The 19,881-nt window shown below is 56.3% G+C and overlaps 2 protein-coding genes across 3 annotated transcripts in view; both read right to left on the bottom strand.

Annotated features, from left to right (window-relative positions):
- The window catches only part of SLC12A5 (solute carrier family 12 member 5), a 38,654-nt gene extending 27,972 nt beyond the window's left edge, over positions 1-10,682 (bottom strand). The window contains exon 1 of one of the 2 annotated variants that reach the window (XM_069496429.1): positions 10,488-10,682. In XM_069496429.1, the coding sequence (XP_069352530.1) occupies positions 10,488-10,602 (115 nt within the window). In that variant the 5' untranslated portion in view covers positions 10,603-10,682. Of the gene's footprint in view, positions 1-2,741; positions 2,924-10,487 lie in introns of those variants that run through there. The other variant, XM_069496430.1, reaches the window with a different exon arrangement.
- Positions 10,683-12,953: 2,271 nt separating this feature from the next.
- Positions 12,954-19,585, bottom strand: MMP9 (matrix metallopeptidase 9). Its single transcript, XM_069495921.1, has 13 exons — positions 19,429-19,585; positions 18,700-18,932; positions 18,199-18,347; positions 17,771-17,899; positions 17,505-17,678; positions 17,102-17,275; positions 16,561-16,737; positions 16,288-16,443; positions 15,605-15,890; positions 15,349-15,488; positions 14,879-15,029; positions 14,683-14,786; positions 12,954-13,267 (listed from the first exon to the last, which is right to left on the bottom strand). The coding sequence occupies exons 1-13, from the start codon at positions 19,564-19,566 to the stop codon at positions 13,149-13,151; spliced, it is 2,130 nt and encodes a 709-aa protein (XP_069352022.1). The 5' UTR covers positions 19,567-19,585; the 3' UTR covers positions 12,954-13,148.
- Positions 19,586-19,881: the final 296 nt, after the last annotated feature.

The following is a 19,881-nucleotide window of genomic DNA, read 5'->3' as shown; positions in this document are numbered from 1 at the left end:
GACCACGCGGGCCGAGAGCGCTGCGCCTAGCTGAGCCGGCCACGCGCCCGCAGCCGCTTATGTAACGCGGCGCGCAGCGCGGAGCCAGACTCCAGGCCGGATCCGGGCCAGGACATGAGGGTAGGAGAGAGGGCGGCTCGGTGGGCTAGTCCTGGGTCCCGCCTTTCCACCCGCTGCCTGGGAGGGACGCCAGGCTCCCCGCCTCGTCAGCCGGGGCCGATTTGGTCCCCTCCCTGGAACGCCGGGCACACTGGTTGAGGGGGATGGGGAGTGAGCTTCTGAGTTCTCAAAGCACCAGGACAGCTAAGGGGAAACTCGTCCTGATTCTCCAGAGCCAGGAGGCAGGGTGTTGGGGGAGCGCCGAGCGGCGGGCGCGAGGGCAGGGCCAGACCGAGGCTGAGCCCTCCCCGCCCCCGCTCCCGCCCCCTGGGAGCTCTCAGCCCGAATCGGCTTTCAATTAAGCTGCGGCGGCCAGAGCTCCTGGGGAGGAAACGGGCGAGCGGCGCGGGCTAAGAAGCCTCCCCAGGGGCCTGGGGCCCGGCCTGGGGGAATCCCCAGGCCAGTTCAGGGAGGGAGAGGGGGCGTCAGAGGGAAAAGGAGACCTGGGGGCCGAGGACAATATCCTCAGGTTCTTCTTTAGTCCGGAGGAGCCCTCTTACTTGGGCCAGTCCCACCTCCCCGCGGTCAGTATCCTGGTCCTTCTGGTACATCCTTAAGAATCTAGAATCAGAGATGCCGGAGTTCTTGGTCTGATGGTCCCTCTTCCCTCAAGCCCAGAAGGTCCTTAGTGCGGCCTACCACCATCTCCAGACACTGATGGGAGGCCTTCTCTCTCTGGGAGCCAGAATGCCTGACCCCGGTTCTGGCCACTCTAGTTCCAGGTCCTGGACCCTATATCCTATATATAGAAAGAAGGTCTCCTAATGGGCCTGCTGCACTCAGCGTCTAGAAACTAATGGGGAGGGGACAGAACTGAAAAGAGTTCCTAGTTCAACTCTTGCTTCACACACATAGATACAAGCCTCTTTCTAGGCCTCCGGAGACCCCATGGAAACCCTGAGGCCCAGTGAAGCCTTGGTAGAGAAAGCAGGTAGCCGGAGTCTGGGGAAACAGAGAGATTAGCTCTCAGGCTGAGTCCCTGTCTCAGAGTGGAGGCATCTGAAGGGGATCCCGGATGGAAATGACCCCCCTTCTCTCCCTGGGCACCGCGTCGGGATCCCTGGTGCTGCCGCAGACCCGACTTTGCCAAACCTCCCTCCTCCTCCCGCAGGCTAAGCCCATGGGGGAGGGGGGCAGTTGCCAGATGAGGTGACCCCGGGGTCACTGGGGAGATGGATGAGCTGGCCAGCCAGTAGTTCTGGCCCCTGTACACCACTCAGCCCTCTGCAGGAATGAGGAGGAGGGTGCTGTCTCAAACAAAGGATTGGGGACCCTGGTGTCCCCAGCCAAGCAGCCACTTGGCCCTGACTGGGATCCAGGATTCAGAGAACCTTAGAGTGAAGGCTGCCAATCCCTAGTAGACCCCGCTCTTTCAGCTCTTGGGGCCCTTGGGCCATCCCCCAGAGGGGTCTGTGGGAGTCAAGGCCCAGAGGGTCAAGCAATGCCCAGGGGAGCGTTTGAAGGCGCTGAGCGCAGACAGCAGGCGCAGGAAGCGCGCTAGTGCGCAGGGGACGCAGCGCCGCTGGAGGGTGGGGGGTGGGGGTGGCTGACGGCCGTGATGGATGGTTGAGACCGCTGGGGGGTGGCGGGGGGTCTGGGAGCCTGAGGGGGTGGCTGGCCCCAAGACTTCGGAGCAGAGAAACCGCGGAGGAGGCAGGGGGAGAGCAAGAGCGAAAGGACTTGCCCCAAGCCCCTTGACTCCTGGCGAGTCTGCGCACCCACCGCAGAGCGTCTGCAGTGTCCGCGCCGCGGCGCCGGGGATTCAGCCGCTGGGACCCCATTTCTGAGGCCTCACTGAGGAAGCTCGCAGAGCTAACTAGAAAGACTCCCCCCCGCCCCGCCCTGGAAACCTCACTGCCGCCCCAGGGTACCGAAAGGAGGGGGCAAGAGGGAAAAAGGAGGGCGATCTTGCTGCCCGTCCTGAGTAGGAACCCACGGAGAAGCGAGAGGGAGACAGAGATTCCGCAAAGTAGAGCTGAAAATTTACGGAGGAGGTACGCTTCAGTCTGAGGTCGGACCTTGGGAAGCCTTGGGGGAAGGGCCCCGGATTGCACCAAGTGTCCCCTTATGGAGACACCGCAGCCTGGACGGGGGCTGTCATATGGCCCCAACCCCCCACAACCACCTTTTCCTCCACCTTCCAGCTGGAAGTCTCAGAGCGAGGGACTGCAGCAGACTGCGCCCCCCGGCGCCGCCGGTGCCCCCTCTGCGCCAGGACACCCGGGTCCCCTTTCGGGAAAGGGGCCCTCCTCCCTCCCGTCGAGCTCCACGTCAGCCCATTCTAGCTCTTCCATCCCCTTCCCATTGCCTCCTCGGTTCAGCTAACCCAAGTCTGCCCCCAGGCCGTGGGCAACGACAACCCCTCGGCCCCCGGCTGTACCCCGGGCGCGGCGCATTCCAGCACCTGGGACAGCGCCTGGCGCATTCCAATGGAGCGAGGCTCCTGGCCGCCGTGGGCGCCCACCGCCCGGGTCAGTTCCAGCCTCTTCTCCGAAGGAGGCGGCCCCCGCTCCGCCTCTAACCCCAGAGCTGCCTCCTATCCTCGCCGCCCCCTCTTCCGCCGCCCCCGGACCACAGCTTACCCGGGTTGGCTCCCCCATCGCCGTCCTCGCAGTCGGTCAGGTTGTTGAGCATGGTGGCGGCGCGGCCCCGGGCCCGGGGATGGCTGCGGCGCCTCGCCCGCGCCCCTTTGCCCGCCTTCGCCGCTCTCTCGCTCGCTCTAGCTCTCTCTCGCTCTCCGCTCCACGGAGGAAGAAGCTGCAGTGCCCGCCCGCCCGGCGCACACACATTCGCACACGGACACACGCTCACACCCGCGCGCGCCCCCTCTCAGCAGCGGCGCTGCTCACCTCATCCCGTATGCAGGAGGCGTGAGCCACTGGCGGGGTTTTGGTGGGGGGGAGAGCTGGAGGGAGGGAGAAGAGGACGAGGGGCGGGCAGAGCGCGCCTAGTGGCCCCCTCGCAAGAAAACTGGGGAATTGCGCGGGTGGGATGGAAGGGGTGCTTCGGGGGACAGGGCCTCGCCTCCCTTGAGCAGACGCAGCTCGCCCCCACCCCCCACTCTCCGGGCGGGGCTCGGCACGTGGGCAGGTGCCATCCCGCGCCCTAAAAATAACGGCAGGGAACTAGGTCGCGGCCACAGGGAGGCGGCCCCGCAGCGGCTGTTTGACTGGGGGTCTGGGGTGACCCCCAGAGGGAAGATGAGAGGGACTGAGCGGCGGGGTGGGGGGTGGCCGCCATGGAATATGGGGCTCTAGGGAGCCTGTCTGCAAAGCTGGAGAGGCCAGCCCTGCAAGGCAGAGGAAAACCAGACCCTCTCCCACACCGCTGTTCAAGAGGTTGGAGCTGGAGGCATGTAGAGCCCAGGGGCATAACTGAAGCACTGTGCTGCCCCCAAGGGGGTTCGGGTCACTGGGCGGACTGGGCCATCCTGTCTTAAAATGGGTGGGGTGGAGCCTGAGGAGTTACAATGAACTCTTTCATTGTGCTAGACTGACAGGAGTCCCAGCATCCTAACCCCAAGACAAGTCCCTGGAGTTGTCCCTCTGACTGTGGAATGATGCTGGGATGAGACGTGGGGAGGAGGAGAGGAGGCAGCAGTGAGGTTCCAGGGAGTGCTGACTTTCCGCCGGGGATGGTGCAGCCTCTAGGGAGGGCAGGCTGGTCCAGAGGCTGGCCAGGGACAGAGTGGGGGAGGGGGGAATGAGGCCGCCTGTCAGTTTGGGACCAGATTTTCTCCTGGGGCGGGAGTGTCTAATCCCCTAATCCAGGATTGCTTTCTGAGGCTTCCAGAGCTGACATGCTCTCTGTGTTCCTCCCTGCTCCCCTGAGACCATGACCCCAGAAGCTTGATTATCCTAGGACCCCTCAGCACCACAAGAGTCCAGGTTTGAGCCAGTGCTGGAGACTTCTCAGGAAGCAGCACCATAGGTTTGGACCCTTTGAGTCTCTGGATGATCTAAACATCTGAGAATAGGAACAGATTAAGGGGAAATAATCTTCAGATTCACCCCATCTCCCAGTGCTAGCCGTCTAAATTCCAGGAGAGTTCCAGGACTGGTAAAGCACCAATTATCTAATGCACAGCTTTCATTTTACAGATAAAAAAACTAAGGCCCAAAGAGGGGAAAGGAATGCCTATGGACACAATGCCAGTGACTGGCAAAATTCAGTCTAGAATCCACTTCATTTTGCTCCAGTTTAGGACTTTCCTCCTCAACAGAATTTCTTTTTACACAGGTCTTGTCTCCAATAGAAGAGACAAGGATGCAGTCATAGTCAAGCTCCTCAGCAGCCTCTGATTCTTGGTCCTAAAAAAAAGAACAGGGGCTGGGTCTAAGATGAACGTTCTCTCTTGTGTTCAGGCTTCAGAGATGAAGGGCTGGAACAGCCTCTTGGCTTGCAACTGAAGGGGAGACCAGAAGACCTTCAAGGGTCCTAAAGAGCCATTCATCCTGGGTCAAGTTGGTTAAAAAGAGAGGGAAAAAAAAAAAAAAAAAAAGCCATCCATTCATATCCCTGGGAGACCTGGTTATAGGACAGGACTTTTTCAGAACCATGGACAGGGCCTGAGGCTCCAATTCCCTTGTACAAATTTGTGTCAATGATTTCAGATTGGCTTAACCACGGCATCTTCAGCAGCTGACTCAAAGGTGCCTCTGGAGGGATCCAACAAGGTATCACTGTCACTTGGTTTTGTGGACACCCAACAGACCCTTTTGTTTTCAAAAATGTCAATAGAGGAGATTGAAAATAATATTTGCATTTATAATTAGACTGTTTTATAAAAATAGCTAGTAAATGTTACTATTTTTAAAGTACATATATAAACGATATATAGAGCAGAACATAACCAATAATTAAAAAAAAGAAGGAAAGCCATTGATCTAAAGACTAAAGACAGAGAAGAAAAAGGGAAAGGGAAATTCTCCACCTTCAGGATGGAGAGTCAGCTACTCAGATAAGGTGTGAGCATTGGTATTCTTGGCTCTCCCAGAGAGAAAACCATGAAAAAGGTGAGATAAATTGGATTGGTGGCAGGGGTTAGAAGAATAGCAGGTGGAAAGGCCAGTGTTCAAGAATTTCTAAGCACTCCACTACACACACGCCACCATCACCACCACCACCACTAGCAGCAGCACTATGGTCTTCTACTATTCGGTAGACATGTATAACATACTAAAACATGTAAAAACATATGTAAAACATAGTGTAGTAGTATGTTTGTCTGAGAAGTGCTGGAGAATAAAGTAGATGCTGAGGTTTTTCAGCAATCCCAGGTCTTGGATGTCCCCCAGGTGTATTTCCCTTCATTTGTGGCCCAGAGTTAGTGCAGCTCTGGCCACTCAGGGACTGAGTCCACACACAGGGAAATCTAGATCTCTAGGGAGTACAGGTGAAGGTAGGAGTGAGTCTTCTTCCCCTAGGTAACCCATCTTCAGTAGAGTTCCTGTCTCAGAGTCATCAAGGATTCAGAAGACAGTGGTCTATTCTGTCTTCTGGCCCCAAATTCTCTGTGTATCCCTGGACAAAACTAAGTTCCTCTCTCTGGGCCTCAGTAGCCCATCTGTAAAATGAAAAGGTTAAACTGAAAAACCCATAGCACTTCTTCCTCCTTTGAAAACTCTTGATGCTCTATTAATATCAGACTAAAGCCATATAGCCCTTCCTGAGGAGCCCAGACCAAATGAGGAGATGGTTGAGGGGAGACTCCAGCCCCTCAATTGACCCCTCTCACCTCTCAAGAAGACTGGGCCCCATTCTGGCCTCCAGCCAACCCTCTGTGGTGAGGTTTTGAGAAAATGCATTGCAAGCCCCTCCTGCAATGCCAGCCTGGCATTGGCCAGTAAAATTGACCCTCAGCTCTGAACCCAGGCACCTGGCTGCCAGTGCAGCACCCCCTCCCCACCAAAAGCACTTGGAAGATGGAAGGCCAGGGAAACCCTCTCACTAAAGCAACACAAGATGCAGAACCAGGCAGGTCCTATTTCTGAACTCTGCATCTCTAAAGCTCATACCCCTCCCACCTTATGTTTCTCAGAGAGAAAAAAGCTCTGGGAAGCTGTCGCCTTGTATCAGGATCTGGGAACTGGAAGAGACTTTATAAATTATTTTTCCACCCGCCACTTATCATGAAATCAGAGGCTAGAAAATGGAAAGGTACAAATTTTCTTCATGGGGTGAACTTGTGACAGACTGGGGACTAGAATCCAGCTCCCTGACCTCCAGCCTGGGCTTCCATCTATGAAACCAGCATGAGGGACCATCTGGAAGAAGCTGGAGCCACCTGACTGGGTCCTCTTTCCACAGGAGGCAGGCATAGTGTTCCCCCTTATGGCCCAATCCCTATCTGTCCCTATCTGCATGGCATTACCCCCACAACCCAACTCCCCACTCCCAGCTCTGGCCTCATGGAGCCAAAGCCCTGAGCCCCCCACTTCACCCTTCTCCCCTACCTCTATGCCCCGTCTCCAGATCCAAACCCCTAGCACTGAATCGATGAGTCCAGTACACAGCACACCCCACACACACAGGGCTCGCCGCAGAGCACGTCAACCACCATGGTCTCCGTGGCAACCGGGGGCTTAATTAACAGGCTGCAGCCCCGTCGCCATGGCAATGGCACCCCAACAACCCCCTGTTCCCCTGCAGACTCAGCCCAGCTTCTCTCTTTCCCATTCTGGACCCCCTTCTCACTGCACCCACCCCCCACCCCCACCCCACCTGGAGAGATGAGGCCTACAGATCGTTCTGGTTCATTGAGAAGAGAGGAGGGGAGAGGAGGGGGATGAGAGAGAGAGAGAGAGAGAGAGAGAGACAGAGCAGCCTGTCACCATGGCAACTGCAGCCCCGTTCATAACCAGTTTGTTGCCATGGAAATTCCTAGGGCTCACCTTGGGCTGAGGTACTGGGCAGTGAGGTTCTGAGTCCCGGCTCAAGGATGGGGCAACTGGGAGATCTTCTTGGGCAGGTTGGAGATCTCCAGATCAGATATATATACCGATAACAGCATCATTCTTCCCAATTTACAGATGGAGAGACTGAAACATGAGGTTTGGGTCTCGGGGGATGAGGGGCAGAGAGTTTCACTGTTCTAGATCATTGAAAAATTCTAGCATTTTTATGTCTAGAAGGACACTCAGATAGCTTCCTCTCAACTCCTTTATACTACAGATGGGTATATTGAGGCCCAGAGAAGGGAAGCAGTGAGCCCAAGATCACATTACAGAGCCTGAGCTAGAACATGGATGAGCTACACTGTGGTCTTGCCCCATCCTCCTAGCTTAAGTCAGCTCTCTCTCCCTCCATAGGAACACATCCTAACTCCTGATAGTCTTACCAGGCCCACGGCACTTTCCAGTGCCCTGCCTCCTCCCTGAGAAACTGAGGCACAGTGGGGGGGTGGTAGAAATGGATAGGGGTGTAGCTCAAAATTGTAACAACTGTTCCCAGGTCCACTTCTATTCAACCAGGTCACCATCAATCTTCTAATGGTACGGGTGAGGCAACTGAGGCCTGTGGGCTGCTGCCCAGGGTTAATGGTGGGTTTCAGGCTCAACCTCTGACTTGCTTCTTTTACCCAGGTAAGTCATGTTCTCATCTATAGCTGATCCCCTGGCAGCAGGAAGCACCTCAGAGGGAAGACCTCACTCCGCTGGCACAGAGTAAAAGATGATGCTTACACATACATGACCTGTAAAAACTCTTCCAGCCCTTCTCAGTCTTACACATGCTGTCATCCCTCCCTTTGGGCTTGGATGAGGATGAGGTGGGAGTAGAGCATCTCTGTAGCGGGCAGAGGTCTGACACAACAGCAGCTGTGGAAAAGATACGACCAGCTGCTGGGTTCCCCTAGGGAGCCCTTGTCTATTTCCCCATGGGGTGATCTACCAAAGATGAGGTGCTTGAGGCTATCCCAGGGCTGAAGAGATTAAAAGTCACCCAAATCGTTCTCTAGATGGAACTTCCAATACATTCATGCACACAGGCACTCAGCTCACAGACGGACACAGAAATATACACATCAACATGTCCATCAACACACTGGCAATACAGTGACACACATAAGCACTGACCACCCCGCAGATCATCAGATCTAGTGGGGGATGCTCCTCCCTCAAGACACACACATGGCCTCTGCCACAAGTGCACAACATTCCAGACTCACATACACCTGCATACTCAAAGCCTGGGGGCTGTGCTTACTTCAACCATGCAGGAGTTTGGGAGTGTGAATGGGAAGACTGAGCAATCACCTTGGAACACGAGACAGGGCCATCTTATTCCCAGGCCAGGGGATGGGGAGTGGGAGGAGAGAAGGCAGGGGTAGGCGAAGCAGGAGCCTACAGCCACACCTCCTCTCATCTGATGAGCATTGTACACCTACTAAGTGCCAGGCTCTAGGCCTGGACCTTGGAACTGAAAGATAAAAGGATATGGTCCCTGTCCTTGAGATGCTCCAATGGAGGAGACACACAAGTAAATAACTGCCATGCATTGGGACATGTGCTCTAATGGTGCAGTGGGTGAGCTGAAGAGGAATGACTACCTCTGCCTGGGAGTGAGAGAAAGTGAAAAAGATTTTCAGAAGAGGTTAAATGAGCCATAACTTACAGAATAAGTAGGAGTTACCCTGGCGGATGGGGTTGAGGGTATGAACATGGACAGGTCCACCTGGAGCAAATGAGGAGAGAGTCAGAATGACAGAATAAAGGGCTTGGCCTTTATCATGCAGGTGATGGGAGCTTGGGTGGAGGATGGCTAGGGCAGGACTGCAGACCAGGAGGCCAGTGGGAAGATGCGGTCAGGGACATCAGAGGGACATCAGAGGCTTGGACCAGGGTGATGGTGACAGAGGGGGAGAGATGTGGCCAGATTCAGGATAGGTTTTGGAGGTCAGTGGCCAAGATGTGAGGATCAGTTGGATTTTCTGGGAAGAGAAAAGGAGGGGCTGAAAATAGCTCCGGAATTTCCGACTTTATAATGTGGAAGGCCGGTAAGGCCATTCATGAAAATGAGAAAAGGAGCAGACAGATTATGGGAAAGACAGAGCAGAGGGAGCCCAAAAAATCCAAGTGGCCACGTCCAGGAGTCGGTCGGTTGAGAAGGTCGGAGCCCTGCGGATGTCTAGGCCTCAGTTCGGTCATCTCTGCAATGAGGAGGTTCGCCAAAGAAACCCCTAACTAGGGTTCTTGGCGCTTGGGTTTGCGTCGGTCAGGGCAGGCTCACCTGCGGCTCAGCAGCGGCCCCTGGCGGCCCGGGGAGGCTCTTCCTCCTCCCCGCGCTGGGGCCACTCCAAGCCGATTCGCCTGGTTCCTTCCAGACCCGAGGGGCTCAGGGCTAGGGAGAGGACCTCTGAGAAGTGCCCCCTGCCGAGGAGACCGTGTATGCAGCCAGGATGCTACTTCTCCATCGGAGGCCAGAGGATCCTGCCCGCCGCCTCCTTTCTGTCTGTACCCAGCGTGGAACGTCCATGACAAGACCACTGCACTGGGCCCGCGAGGAAGACGCCCCCAACCCCGCCTGAGCTGGCTCCTCCCAACCCTTCCGGAGCTGGAGCAGAGAGGGAGCTAAGTGGGTCCCCGAGGGTCGGGATTGGAGTCCCCACGGGATGCTCCCTGGTCTGGCTGCCCAGGATCCACGCTAACTTCCCTGTCCCCCGTCTCCTTGCCGGATCCCCGGGCGCTGTCCGGAGAGTTAAAGGATTGGAGGATCCGCCAGGCACAAATGACCCGCTGACCTCGCACCTGCCTCAGCAACCCTGACTGATTTTCCTCCCGCTTCCATCCCACCCCCCACCCTGGCCCACTCCCATCCCATCCTCCTGCTCAACCCCTTCCCCACTTGTCCCGCCCTTTCCTTCCCCAACCCGACCTAGTCCCACCCCCTCCCCTTGGCTCTGGACCCACCCCTTAATCGCACAGCCCTCCCTCTCCCTAGTTCCGTCTCGCCGCCTCCGCTCCCGCTCCCTACTCGAGATGCCCCGGCCCCTTCAGTGCCCTTCCGCCCAGTCCCCGCCTGGACCCTAGCCCCGCCATCACAAGATCCGCCCCCTTCTACTCGGGTCCCAACTCTTCCCCTGGCCCCACCTCTTCCTTGCGGCCCCGCCCACATGGAGTCTGGTCCCTCCCCCTTCACGCTTTCCGTTCCGGTGGGCCGGGTCCTCGCTTCTAGGTCCCGGCCCCTCTCCTCTCTCTGGCCTTGGGCTGGGACCCCTCACCCCAAGTCCTGGCCCCTCCCACTTCCAGCACAAGGCCCGCCCTCCGTTGGTCCCGCCCCCTCTCTCGTCCCGCCCCACTCCGGCAGGCCCCGCCCCCTGCGGCCTCTACCTTTGACGTCTTCCCCCGGGAGGCGGCGGGGGTCCGAATGCCGGCGAGACTCCGGGTCAGGAGTTCCGGCGGGCCCTGCTGGGGGCAGCGAGGTGACGGTGAACCTGCGGCTCATGGCGCGGAAAGGGGCCAGGCGGCCGCGGTGTGGGCCCGGATCGCACAAGTGGCCGCAGCCAGGCTCCAGGAGGGAGAAAGAGCGGATTCCCCCCACCCCCGCCTGCCCGCCGCCCCCCGCCGGACGCGGCGCCGCGCAGGGTCCTAGTGCCCGCTGTGCAGATTCCGTGGATCTGGCCACTTCCCTTGGAGGCCCTGGGCTCTCAATGCCACCCGAAGGGCCTGAGGAGACCACCCGCCGCTAGGAGTCGTCCCTACAACGGAGGCCCCAGTGTGTGCCTCCTGGAGCCTGGGCCCACCTCTGCTGGGGTGGCCTAAACACCTGGGGCTAATTCACTCGTTCATTCATTCAGCACAAGTTGATAGCACTCTTGTGTTGCAGGCATTGGTGCTAGGCACAGGGGTGCTGTGGATACATCAGTAAATGAGATCGACTGGCTTTCTGCCCGCATGGGGCTTAAATTCTAATGAGGAGAGAGGTAAGAAAGATCATGAGTGAGCAAACGCATAGATAAGACAATTTGAGATTGTTATATGTTAAGAAGAAAAAATAGGGTCATGGGATTATGGGAGAAAGGACTGCATTGGGGGTGATCTGAGAAGGCCTCCTAGAAGATGTGATATTTGAACTGAGACCTCCATGATGAGAAGAGCCAACTGTGCAAAGATCTGGGGGAAGAGTTCCCTGGCGAAAGAAATGGCAAATGCAGAGGCCCTGGGGTGAAAAGGTCCTGGGCAAGGTCACTGTGCCTGGGACAGAGTGAGTGGAGAAGAGAAGAGGGATAGAAGATGAGGGAGGAGAGAAGGGCAGATTATGTGGTCTTTTGAAGGCTTTGGGAGGAGCCTGGATTCTTTTCTAATCCACAAGGGATGCCATTGGAAGTTTTTGAGCAGGGAAATGATGTGATCTGATCTGTATTTTAACAGGATCACTGTGACTGCTGGGGCTGGGGGAAGGGTTGACTACAGAAGGGCAGGCGTGGCAGCTGGGAGTCTAATTAGGAGGCTTCTGCGGACCCCCAAGTGGGAGGTGATGATAGCCAAAGTGGTGGCAGTCATCTGATTCCAGATAAGTTTTGGAAGTGGAACCATCACGACCTGCTGATGGATTCGATGTGGCATGTGACAGTAAGAGTGTAGTCAAGAAATCCTGGAAACTCCCATACATTGCACGTGGGAGTGTAGACAGGCAGGCAAAACCACTTTGGAAAACGATTTGGTCATATCTACTAAAACTGAACATACACATATCCTTAAACCCAGCGATTTTACTCCTGGGTATATATCCAAAAGAAATGGCTGCCCATGTTTACCAAAAGGCATTTACAAGAATGTTCATAGGGGTATTATTCATAATAGCCCCAAATTGGGAACTACCCAAATGCCCATCTACAGTAAAATGGAGGCCAGGGGAGGTAGCTCACACCTGTAATTCCAGCATTTTGGGAGGCCGAAGAGGGAGGATGGCTTGAGGTGGTGGAGACTAGCCTGGGCAATGTAACGAGATTCTGTCTCTACAAAAAAAAAGAAAAGAAAAAGAAAAAGTAACATAGTGGTAACTCTTGGGGAGAAGAGGTGGTGATTGCAAGGGGAATTCTAGGGTGCTGGTAATGTTTTGTTTCTTGATCTGGATGCTGGTTACGCAACTGTGTTCAGTTTGTGAAAACTTGTTAAGATGTACATTTATGATAGGTGGATTTGTTTCTATGTTTATTATATTAGAGCAAGTAGATATGTGTTTAGGTTTGATGGTTCTTGGTAATTTACCCTCTAAGGAAGACTGTCCCGCTTGTACAGGAAGAAGATCCTGATTCAGTTCCAGTTCAGATATCATGTTGGCTAGGAAACATTCCCTGACCTCAACTACAACATATAGAATCACATGCACACACACACACACACATTATCTAGAATAAAGGATCACACATTGCACACTCCCCAAGCATGATCCCACTCCTAGCAGCCACAGAATTACCCGTGTAACTGAGTTGGACTCTCTGTGGGTGGAGCCTGGAGTCTGTACTTTACGCAAGCTCCAAGGGCACTCTTAAGCACTCTAAAGTTTGAGGACCACTGAGAGGCCCTTAAGTACAGGAATATAGTCCAATTCATTTCTCTATCCCCAGTGCACAGCACTGGGCCTTGTTCCATACAGGGGCTCAATAAATGTTTGATGAATGAAAAAATATATTGATTGTTTCCTCAACCATAAAATAGAAATAATCACACCCTTCCTAGGAAGGATTGATTATGTTAGTATTTATGAAGTGCCTCGAACACTGCCTGGCCACATAGTAAGCACTCTATCAGTTAAATACATATGTGCATGCATGCATAAATGAAATCTGCTCCTAAAGGTAGAGAATCCAAGTTTATTAGAAACATTCCAACAAAAAAGGAAGGTGGGAAGAGAGGGCCCAGCCCACCTCCACTCCTCTCTGACCTCCAGAATAGAATACCAGTTTGTATCCAGCAAACTGGCTCCTTCCCCATCGGGAATGTTCTTGGTAGAGACCCGTACTGCACTGCTGAAGCAGGATGAAAGCCCTAGTATTCGGGGCACTGCAGGATGTCATAGGTCACGTAGCCCACGAAGTCCACCTGATTCACCTCATTCCGGGAACTCACACGCCAGTAGAAGTGATCCTGGCAGAAGTAGGCTTTCTCTGCAGGGGACAGGCAGGCATGAGAGGGGTCATTCCAATTCTCCTACATACGTGTACAGAAATATGAACAAGATCTTGACAATCATCCCTCCTGCCCTTTCTAGAACTTTCCAAGGTTTTCACAACATATGAGATGCTGGAGGGCACAGACCTTGATGCCCAAAGCACTGGCACAGAGCCTGGCACACAGTAGTTACTCCATACACATTTTGTGAATAGACTAACAAATCAATGGATGACCTATCTTAATGCTCAGAACAGTTCATTCACCACTGATTCATTGAGAAATCCATCCGTTCATTCAACAAGTATTGATTGAGCACCTACTATGTGCTTTGTTCGAGGCATTGGGGATAAAGCAGAAAAAAATACAGGCATGATCTCAATCCTTTTGATGCTTACACTCTGATGAGGCAAGACAGACGATTAACAAGCAAGCACCTTAAATAAAAGATTGGTTTTGAAAATGTAGAAAGCTATGGAGGAAATAACAAGTGAGTGAATAGATAATGAGGGTCAGAAAAGGCCTCTCTGAAATGGTGGCATTAATACTGAGACCTGAAGGATGAAAGGAAGGCAGCCCAGTGACAATCTGGGGGAAAAGCCTTCCACACAGAGGGAACAACTGGCGCAAAAGCCCTAAGCCAGGAATGACCTTGATCTGTTCAAAGAGCAGCCAGTGTGGGTGGAGCAGAGTAAATGACAGGAGTAGCACAGGAGATAAGACATGAAGGGGGGCCATGGGCAGATAATGTTAGTTTCATTGACCTTGGAACAGGTCTAGGGTCACTCCCAAAACCATTACCCTCCACTCCTACCCTCTCCCTAATCCCAAGGAATACGTTAAAGGTATAGAACAACCAGTATAGTTTGGACTTGAGTGTTTGCAAAGGAGATGGAAAAAAAAATGACAGATTCAAAAAAGATTTTGATAATAGAGTTAACAGACCTTGTCACCTGGTTGGATGTGAGTGGTGAGAAAGAGAAAGCAAGTATAATTCCAGCTATCATCCCCATTTTACACATGGGGAAACTGAGGCTCCAAGAGACGCAGTGACTTGCCCAAAGACACACAACTAAGAATTTTCTTATCTCTCCGTGTATCCCCAGTGGCAGCACCGTGCCTGGCACATTATAAGCGCTTGATGACTAGTGTCTGATAAAGGAATGAGCCTCCGTGCAAACCACCTGTGTCCTGTACTGGAGGGAAAAGAGCTTCCAGCCGGGGAGGCAGAAAATCTGGTTCCTAGTCCTGGCTGTGCCCTTGACTCCCTGTGTGACCTAGAAAAGGTCTCTGCATCTACAGCGATCTTATCTGTGCTGGGGCATTGCCTCGTTTTCCAAGGGCTCTTTCCTTCTCACTCAGAAGGTGTCTCATGAAGGGACCCTCCCCTGCCTGCGTCCTCAGCCCTCACCTTGGTACTGGAAGATGTCGTGCGTATTCAAAGGCACCCCGGGGAACATCTGGTCCACCAACGTGACGCTCTTGCTATCCACCGTCTGCGTCTTTACGTCGAACCTGTAGGAAGGAGGCGAGGAGACAGGTGCTGAGCCTGCGGGCGGGTGGATGGCGCCCGGGCTCCCCCTGCCGGCGGCCGCGGTGGCTCTCACCTCCAGAAGTGCTGCCCGCTGAACAGTAGCACCTTACCCCCGCCGCGCGGGAGGGCCCCGGTGACGTGGGTCACCTGCGAGCCCAGGCCCAGCTTGTCCAGACGCCTCGGGCCCAGCACCGACGCTCCTGTGTACACCCACACTTGGCGCCCTGTGCAAGGGAGAAGGGCCACGTCGGTCTGGGGGAGCGGAGGTGGCACACATTCTCCTTGAATGTGAGGAGGGAGATCCCAGCAAGGCCCTTCCTGGACCAGCGGGCCGCAGTCCCTGTGCCCAAGGAGCAGAGCCGCTGGGGATGGTTATGCAAGGGCGTGGCGAGGAGGGGAACTGGAATTCGGCCCCCAATAAATGTGCGAAATTGCATCCGCCACGGAGCGCCTTTTCCTATTACGCACACGATGGTTTCTAAGTTATGGGTCTCAACTGCTGGGGATTGAGCGGGCGGCAGAGGGAGAGAGGGGGACACTCACCAGAGAAGAAGAAAATCTTCTTGCTGAGCGGCTCCTCGAAGGCAGAGTCCAGCTTGGCGGGCAGTGCAGGCCACGTGTCGGCAATAAGGAAGGGGCCCTGCAGCCGGTGCCCCCTGCTCTCAGAGAATCGCCAGTACCTCCTGAGGACAGGAGAAGGAAAGACCCGGCGCTGAACTTGAACTGACGGCCAGTGGGCTGGGAGGGACAGGCAGTCCCTCCTCTAAGTCCCCCCATCCACACATCCCTGCCCCCTCACCCATCCTTGAAGAAATGCAGCCGGTTCCCTATTTCCGCGATGGCGTCGAAGATGTTCACGTTGCAGGCATCGTCTGCGGGATCCAAAGACACAGTAGGGGCCGCAGTAGGGCCGGCGGTGGGGGGACCCGTGGGGCCAGCGGAGGGGGGGCCTGTGGGGCCGGTTGTGGGGCGCTCTGAGGGGCGGGCAGTGGGGGGTCCGGTGGGGCAGACCGTCGCGGGGGCCGTGGGCTGCGGTTCAGATGTGGTGGTGGCTGGAGGCTGTGGGTCAGGCTCAGGGCGAGGACCTAAAGAGACACAGGATCAGACACTCCCTATTCCCGCATATCTCTGTGCCCGTAGAACATGTGCTCCCCAAAGCCCATCGGTGACTCCCGCTCTAGTACACACTCTCTTCCTCACTCCAGATGTTGGAGCTTGCTTCCCCAACCACAGGCAGGCCGCTTGTGACTTGAAGTGGCTGGACTGGCTTTTGAACCCATATCTGTCTCTCTAGAGGCTGGGTTCTTTATCACTGTCTCTAAGCACTGACCAGGCAGCGCGATGGGACCAGGCTCTACGTCCAGATAGACGCTGCGGTCCCAATTCTCCTGCAATCCCCGAACCCCAATCCCCCATTCTTGGGTACTATGACAGAGCCATGCCCCTCCCTGTCCTCCTTCCATCCTTGCCCCAAGACCTCACCATAGAGATACTGAATGCCTTTCACGTCGTCCGCATGCAGCGGGGACTCCTCGGTGAAGCGGTACATGGGGTACATGAGCGCCTCTGGCACCGATGTGTGATCTAAGCCCAGCGCATGGCCGAACTCGTGCGCGGCCACAAGGAACAGGCTGTATCCTGGAGGGAAAAGGAAGCCTGAGACGTGAGCGCCAGGGAGAGCCCCTAGCCCTGGCCACACCACCACCACTGCCGCGGCCGCAGCCCCCAGCCCCGGAGCCTCGGAACCCGGCCCACCTTGGTCTGGGCAGAAGCCCCACTTCTTGTCTCTGTCAAAGCTCGAGGTGGTGGCGCACCAGAGGCGTCCATCGCTGCGGCCCTCGCTGGTACAGGTCGAGTACTGCTTGCCCAGGAAGACGAAGGGAAAGACGCACAACTCCCCGGCCGCGTTGCCCCCGATCACGGTGGAGTCCACTGGGGAGACCCAGGGCCTTGAGTGAGCCGGGTGTGTGGGTCCCATGAGGAGCCAGGATGGGCCAGACTAGGAGCTGGAGAATCTTTGTGGCCTATTTTAAAAGCCTAGGGGGCGCTGTGGAGCACGGCGAAGGCGAGGCCAGACTAGTGGGCGAGGCCTGGGACTCCAGACCAAGGAAGAGGCAGAGGGCCCAGCATCCTTGGTGGATGGGGCGGGGGGCGGGTGGAGGAGGTGGGCGGAGTCACAGCGGTCCTAAGGACCAATGACAGTGAAGAGTCAAACTGATGGGTGGAAGAGCCACGTTTCGGGGACCAATGCGGGATGAGAGGGCGGGGCTTAATCTGGTAGGCGGGGCGGAGGTACCTCGGGTAGGGCAGAAACCGTAGAGCTTGTCCTTGTCGTAGTCGCCGGTGGTTGCGCACCATTGGTAGCCGTCGGAGCGGCCGTCTGTGGTGCAGGCAGAGTAGGATTTGCCCTCGAAGATAAACGGAAACTGGCAGGGTTTCCCGTCCGCATTGCCGTCCTGGGTGTAGAGTCCTGGGGAGACCCACGTTGTTACCCCGAAGTGCGATCCCTCCTTAACTCACAGACCGTCTGCAGTTCATCCCTTCTCTCCTCACTTCAGGATGGGAAAACTGGGCCCAGAGTGAGGAAGAGTGAATTTCAGGCCACACAGCTCTAGTGGCAGAGCTGGGATTAGAACCTAGGGTTCTGGACCATGAAGGGTGGGGGACGCCCCCCACCCCTTGCCGCGCCCCACACTCACTCTCGCTGGGGCAGAAGCCGAACTTGTGGTCGGTGTCATAGTTGGCAGTGGTACTGCACCAGGGTGTGTCATCTGAGCGGCCGTCCGTGGTGCAGGCGGAGTAGGAGCGGCCCTCGAAGATGAAGGGGAAGTGGCAGGCGGCGCCGTCTGCGTTTCCATAGTAGGTCGGAACCACTGCGGGAGGAGAGGGAACAGGGTCAGGGCAGCTGATGATGGGCGTAAGAAGGGAGGGGAATTGGGGGACTGGGGTTGGCTCAGAATCTCACCAACGCCCTTGCCCAGCGACCACAACTCTGCATCGTCGAAGTGCGCGTCTCCCTGAATGCCTTGGCCAGGAGGAAAGGCGTGTGCCAGGAGCCCGTCCTTCCCGTCGAAGGGATACCCGTCTCCGTGCTCTGAAGAAGCAGGTGGAAAGGAAGGGAGTTAGCAGAGTACTGTTAGTACTGTTGCGCAGATCGTGCACTGCTCAAGGGCGCCAACTCAGTGCGCGCTGAAATCCCGCCTGCGCGAAGCTCTCCAATCCTTGCGCCCTGGCGCCGTGCCCGGACCGGCAGGAACGGGTACCTTATGGCAAGCGGCCGCCAGGGCTGCTGGGGCAGGCAAGAGAAAGCCTCCTCCACACTCTCCGTGGTCCTTCCTCCCTCCCCTGACCCCGGCCAGGACTCCTGGCTTTCCCCTTCGCGCTCGTTCTCACCGTCGACACCAAACTGGATGACGATGTCGGCGTGCTTGCCGTACACGCGAGTGAAGGTGAGCGGTGTTACCGCGCTCCACACCGCGAAGGCGCGGGCAAAGGCATCGTCGATCACACTTCGCGGCAAGTCTTCCGAGTAGTTTTGGATCCTGTGGGGGAAAAGAGGAAGGAATGAGGTCAGAAGTGAGAGGTCGGAGCAGGGCAGCAGGGACACCCCAAGTCTCAGAGACTTCTGCATACAGGATGCTCCCTGCGGTCCACACTTCCATCTATAAAGCTCTTTCAGGCGCACTCTTTCTGTTTAGACCCTCTCAACCGCCCGGCAGGAGGACTTGGATTCCGAAGCCCATTTCCCCGAAGGGGAAAGGGAGGCTCAGAGGTGGAGCCACGCCCCCCAGATTCCACCTGAATTGGTGAAACCTGGGGACCCGTTTACTGTCACGCTCACCAGGACTAGCCTCCTCGCCCCACCTCGCCGCCCCGCGGGGCCCTGCCGCTCACCAGTATGTGATGTTGTGGTGGTGCCACTTGAGGTCGCCCTCGAAGGTTTGGAATCTACCCACGTCTGGGACTCCGCAGCGTGGAGTACGCATGGCCTCCAGGGTGGTGCTGTCCAGCTCCCCGGTCTCGGGCAGGGACAGGTGCTTCTGGAGCAGCAGCAGGGAGGACCTCATGGACAGCGTTTCCTCGCGCATCTCAGCCACGCGAGTGTAACCATAACGGTACAGGTATTCCTGTGGATGGAGGGCAGAGACTTCCTAGAACCCTGATCCCTTTTCTCTGCCCTACTGGGCCAGGACTTCGTCCCTCCAGGCACTCAGGGACTAGCAACAAAGCATTAAACCCAGGACACCAGTGCTTTCTGCCCACCCAAGAATCTCCCTTCCCTAGACATCCTCAGCTCCTTCCCACCCTTGGATGCCTCTGGCCCATGCCTACCCCACAGCCCCCCAGGTTTACTCCCTGTTCACCCCCAGCCCATGCCTCCCCCACTCCATGCCATTTCCCATTTCCCACCTAGGAACCCCTCATTGCCCATTCCTGGCCGTCACTGCCCGGGGGCCTCCACAGCACCCCAGTGCCTAACCCTGGACACCTCTAGTCTCCAGATATGCCCATCACTGCCAAGACACCCCTAAAGCATCTCCTCTGAGGCCCCATGCCCTCTCTGGGACATTGAACACTTTCTCAGCCAGCCCTGCCCAACTCTAGTCTGGGGAGTTTGCCTACCTCTGCCAGCTGCCTGTCGGTGAGATTGCTTCTCAGGTCACTGGGGAAGACCACAACGGTGGGCTGGCGTGTTCGGGGGGCCGCGGAGCAGCAGCCCAGCACCAGGAGTGCCAGGACCAGGGGCTGCCAGGGACTCATGGTGAGGGTAGCAGTGTCTGGCTACAGCTGCCCTTGTGGGGGCTTTAAGGAGGCTCTAGTAACTGTGACCCCACCCCTCCCCGCCAGGCGGGTGCTGACTCAGGGGATGGCGTGTGTGTGTGTGTGTGTGTGTGTGTGTGTGTGTGTGTGTCTGTGCTGGGCAGCCCCAGCATGAGAAGGCAAAGAAAGGGCTTACACCACCTTCTCCTCTCCCCACCGCCACAGTCTCCACTGCCAAGTCAGGCAGGACCCCAGACCCGCAGGAAACCGCAGGCCCTCAAGGGAGGGGTTGGGTTTTGCAAACTGCAGAGCTTG

The sequence above is a fragment of the Eulemur rufifrons genome, chromosome 20 (genome assembly GCF_041146395.1).
Source record: "Eulemur rufifrons isolate Redbay chromosome 20, OSU_ERuf_1, whole genome shotgun sequence".
Taxonomy (NCBI): domain Eukaryota; kingdom Metazoa; phylum Chordata; class Mammalia; order Primates; family Lemuridae; genus Eulemur; species Eulemur rufifrons.
Note: the sequence above shows the minus strand (reverse complement) of the source record. Positions and strands in the feature narration are given on the sequence as shown.

Bases quoted from the DNA above. Each gene is read 5' to 3' on its own strand.
- MMP9 (XM_069495921.1), bottom strand. From the start codon at position 19,566: ATGAGTCCCTGGCAGCCCCTGGTCCTGGCACTCCTGGTGCTGGGCTGC. The intron at 18,933-19,428 runs GTAGGCAAACTC...CTCCATCCACAG, and splicing joins CCGACAGGCAGCTGGCAGAG to GAATACCTGTACCGTTATGG. The intron at 17,276-17,504 runs GTGAGTGTGGGG...GGGTCTCCCCAG, and splicing joins CGGCTTCTGCCCCAGCGAGA to GACTCTACACCCAGGACGGC.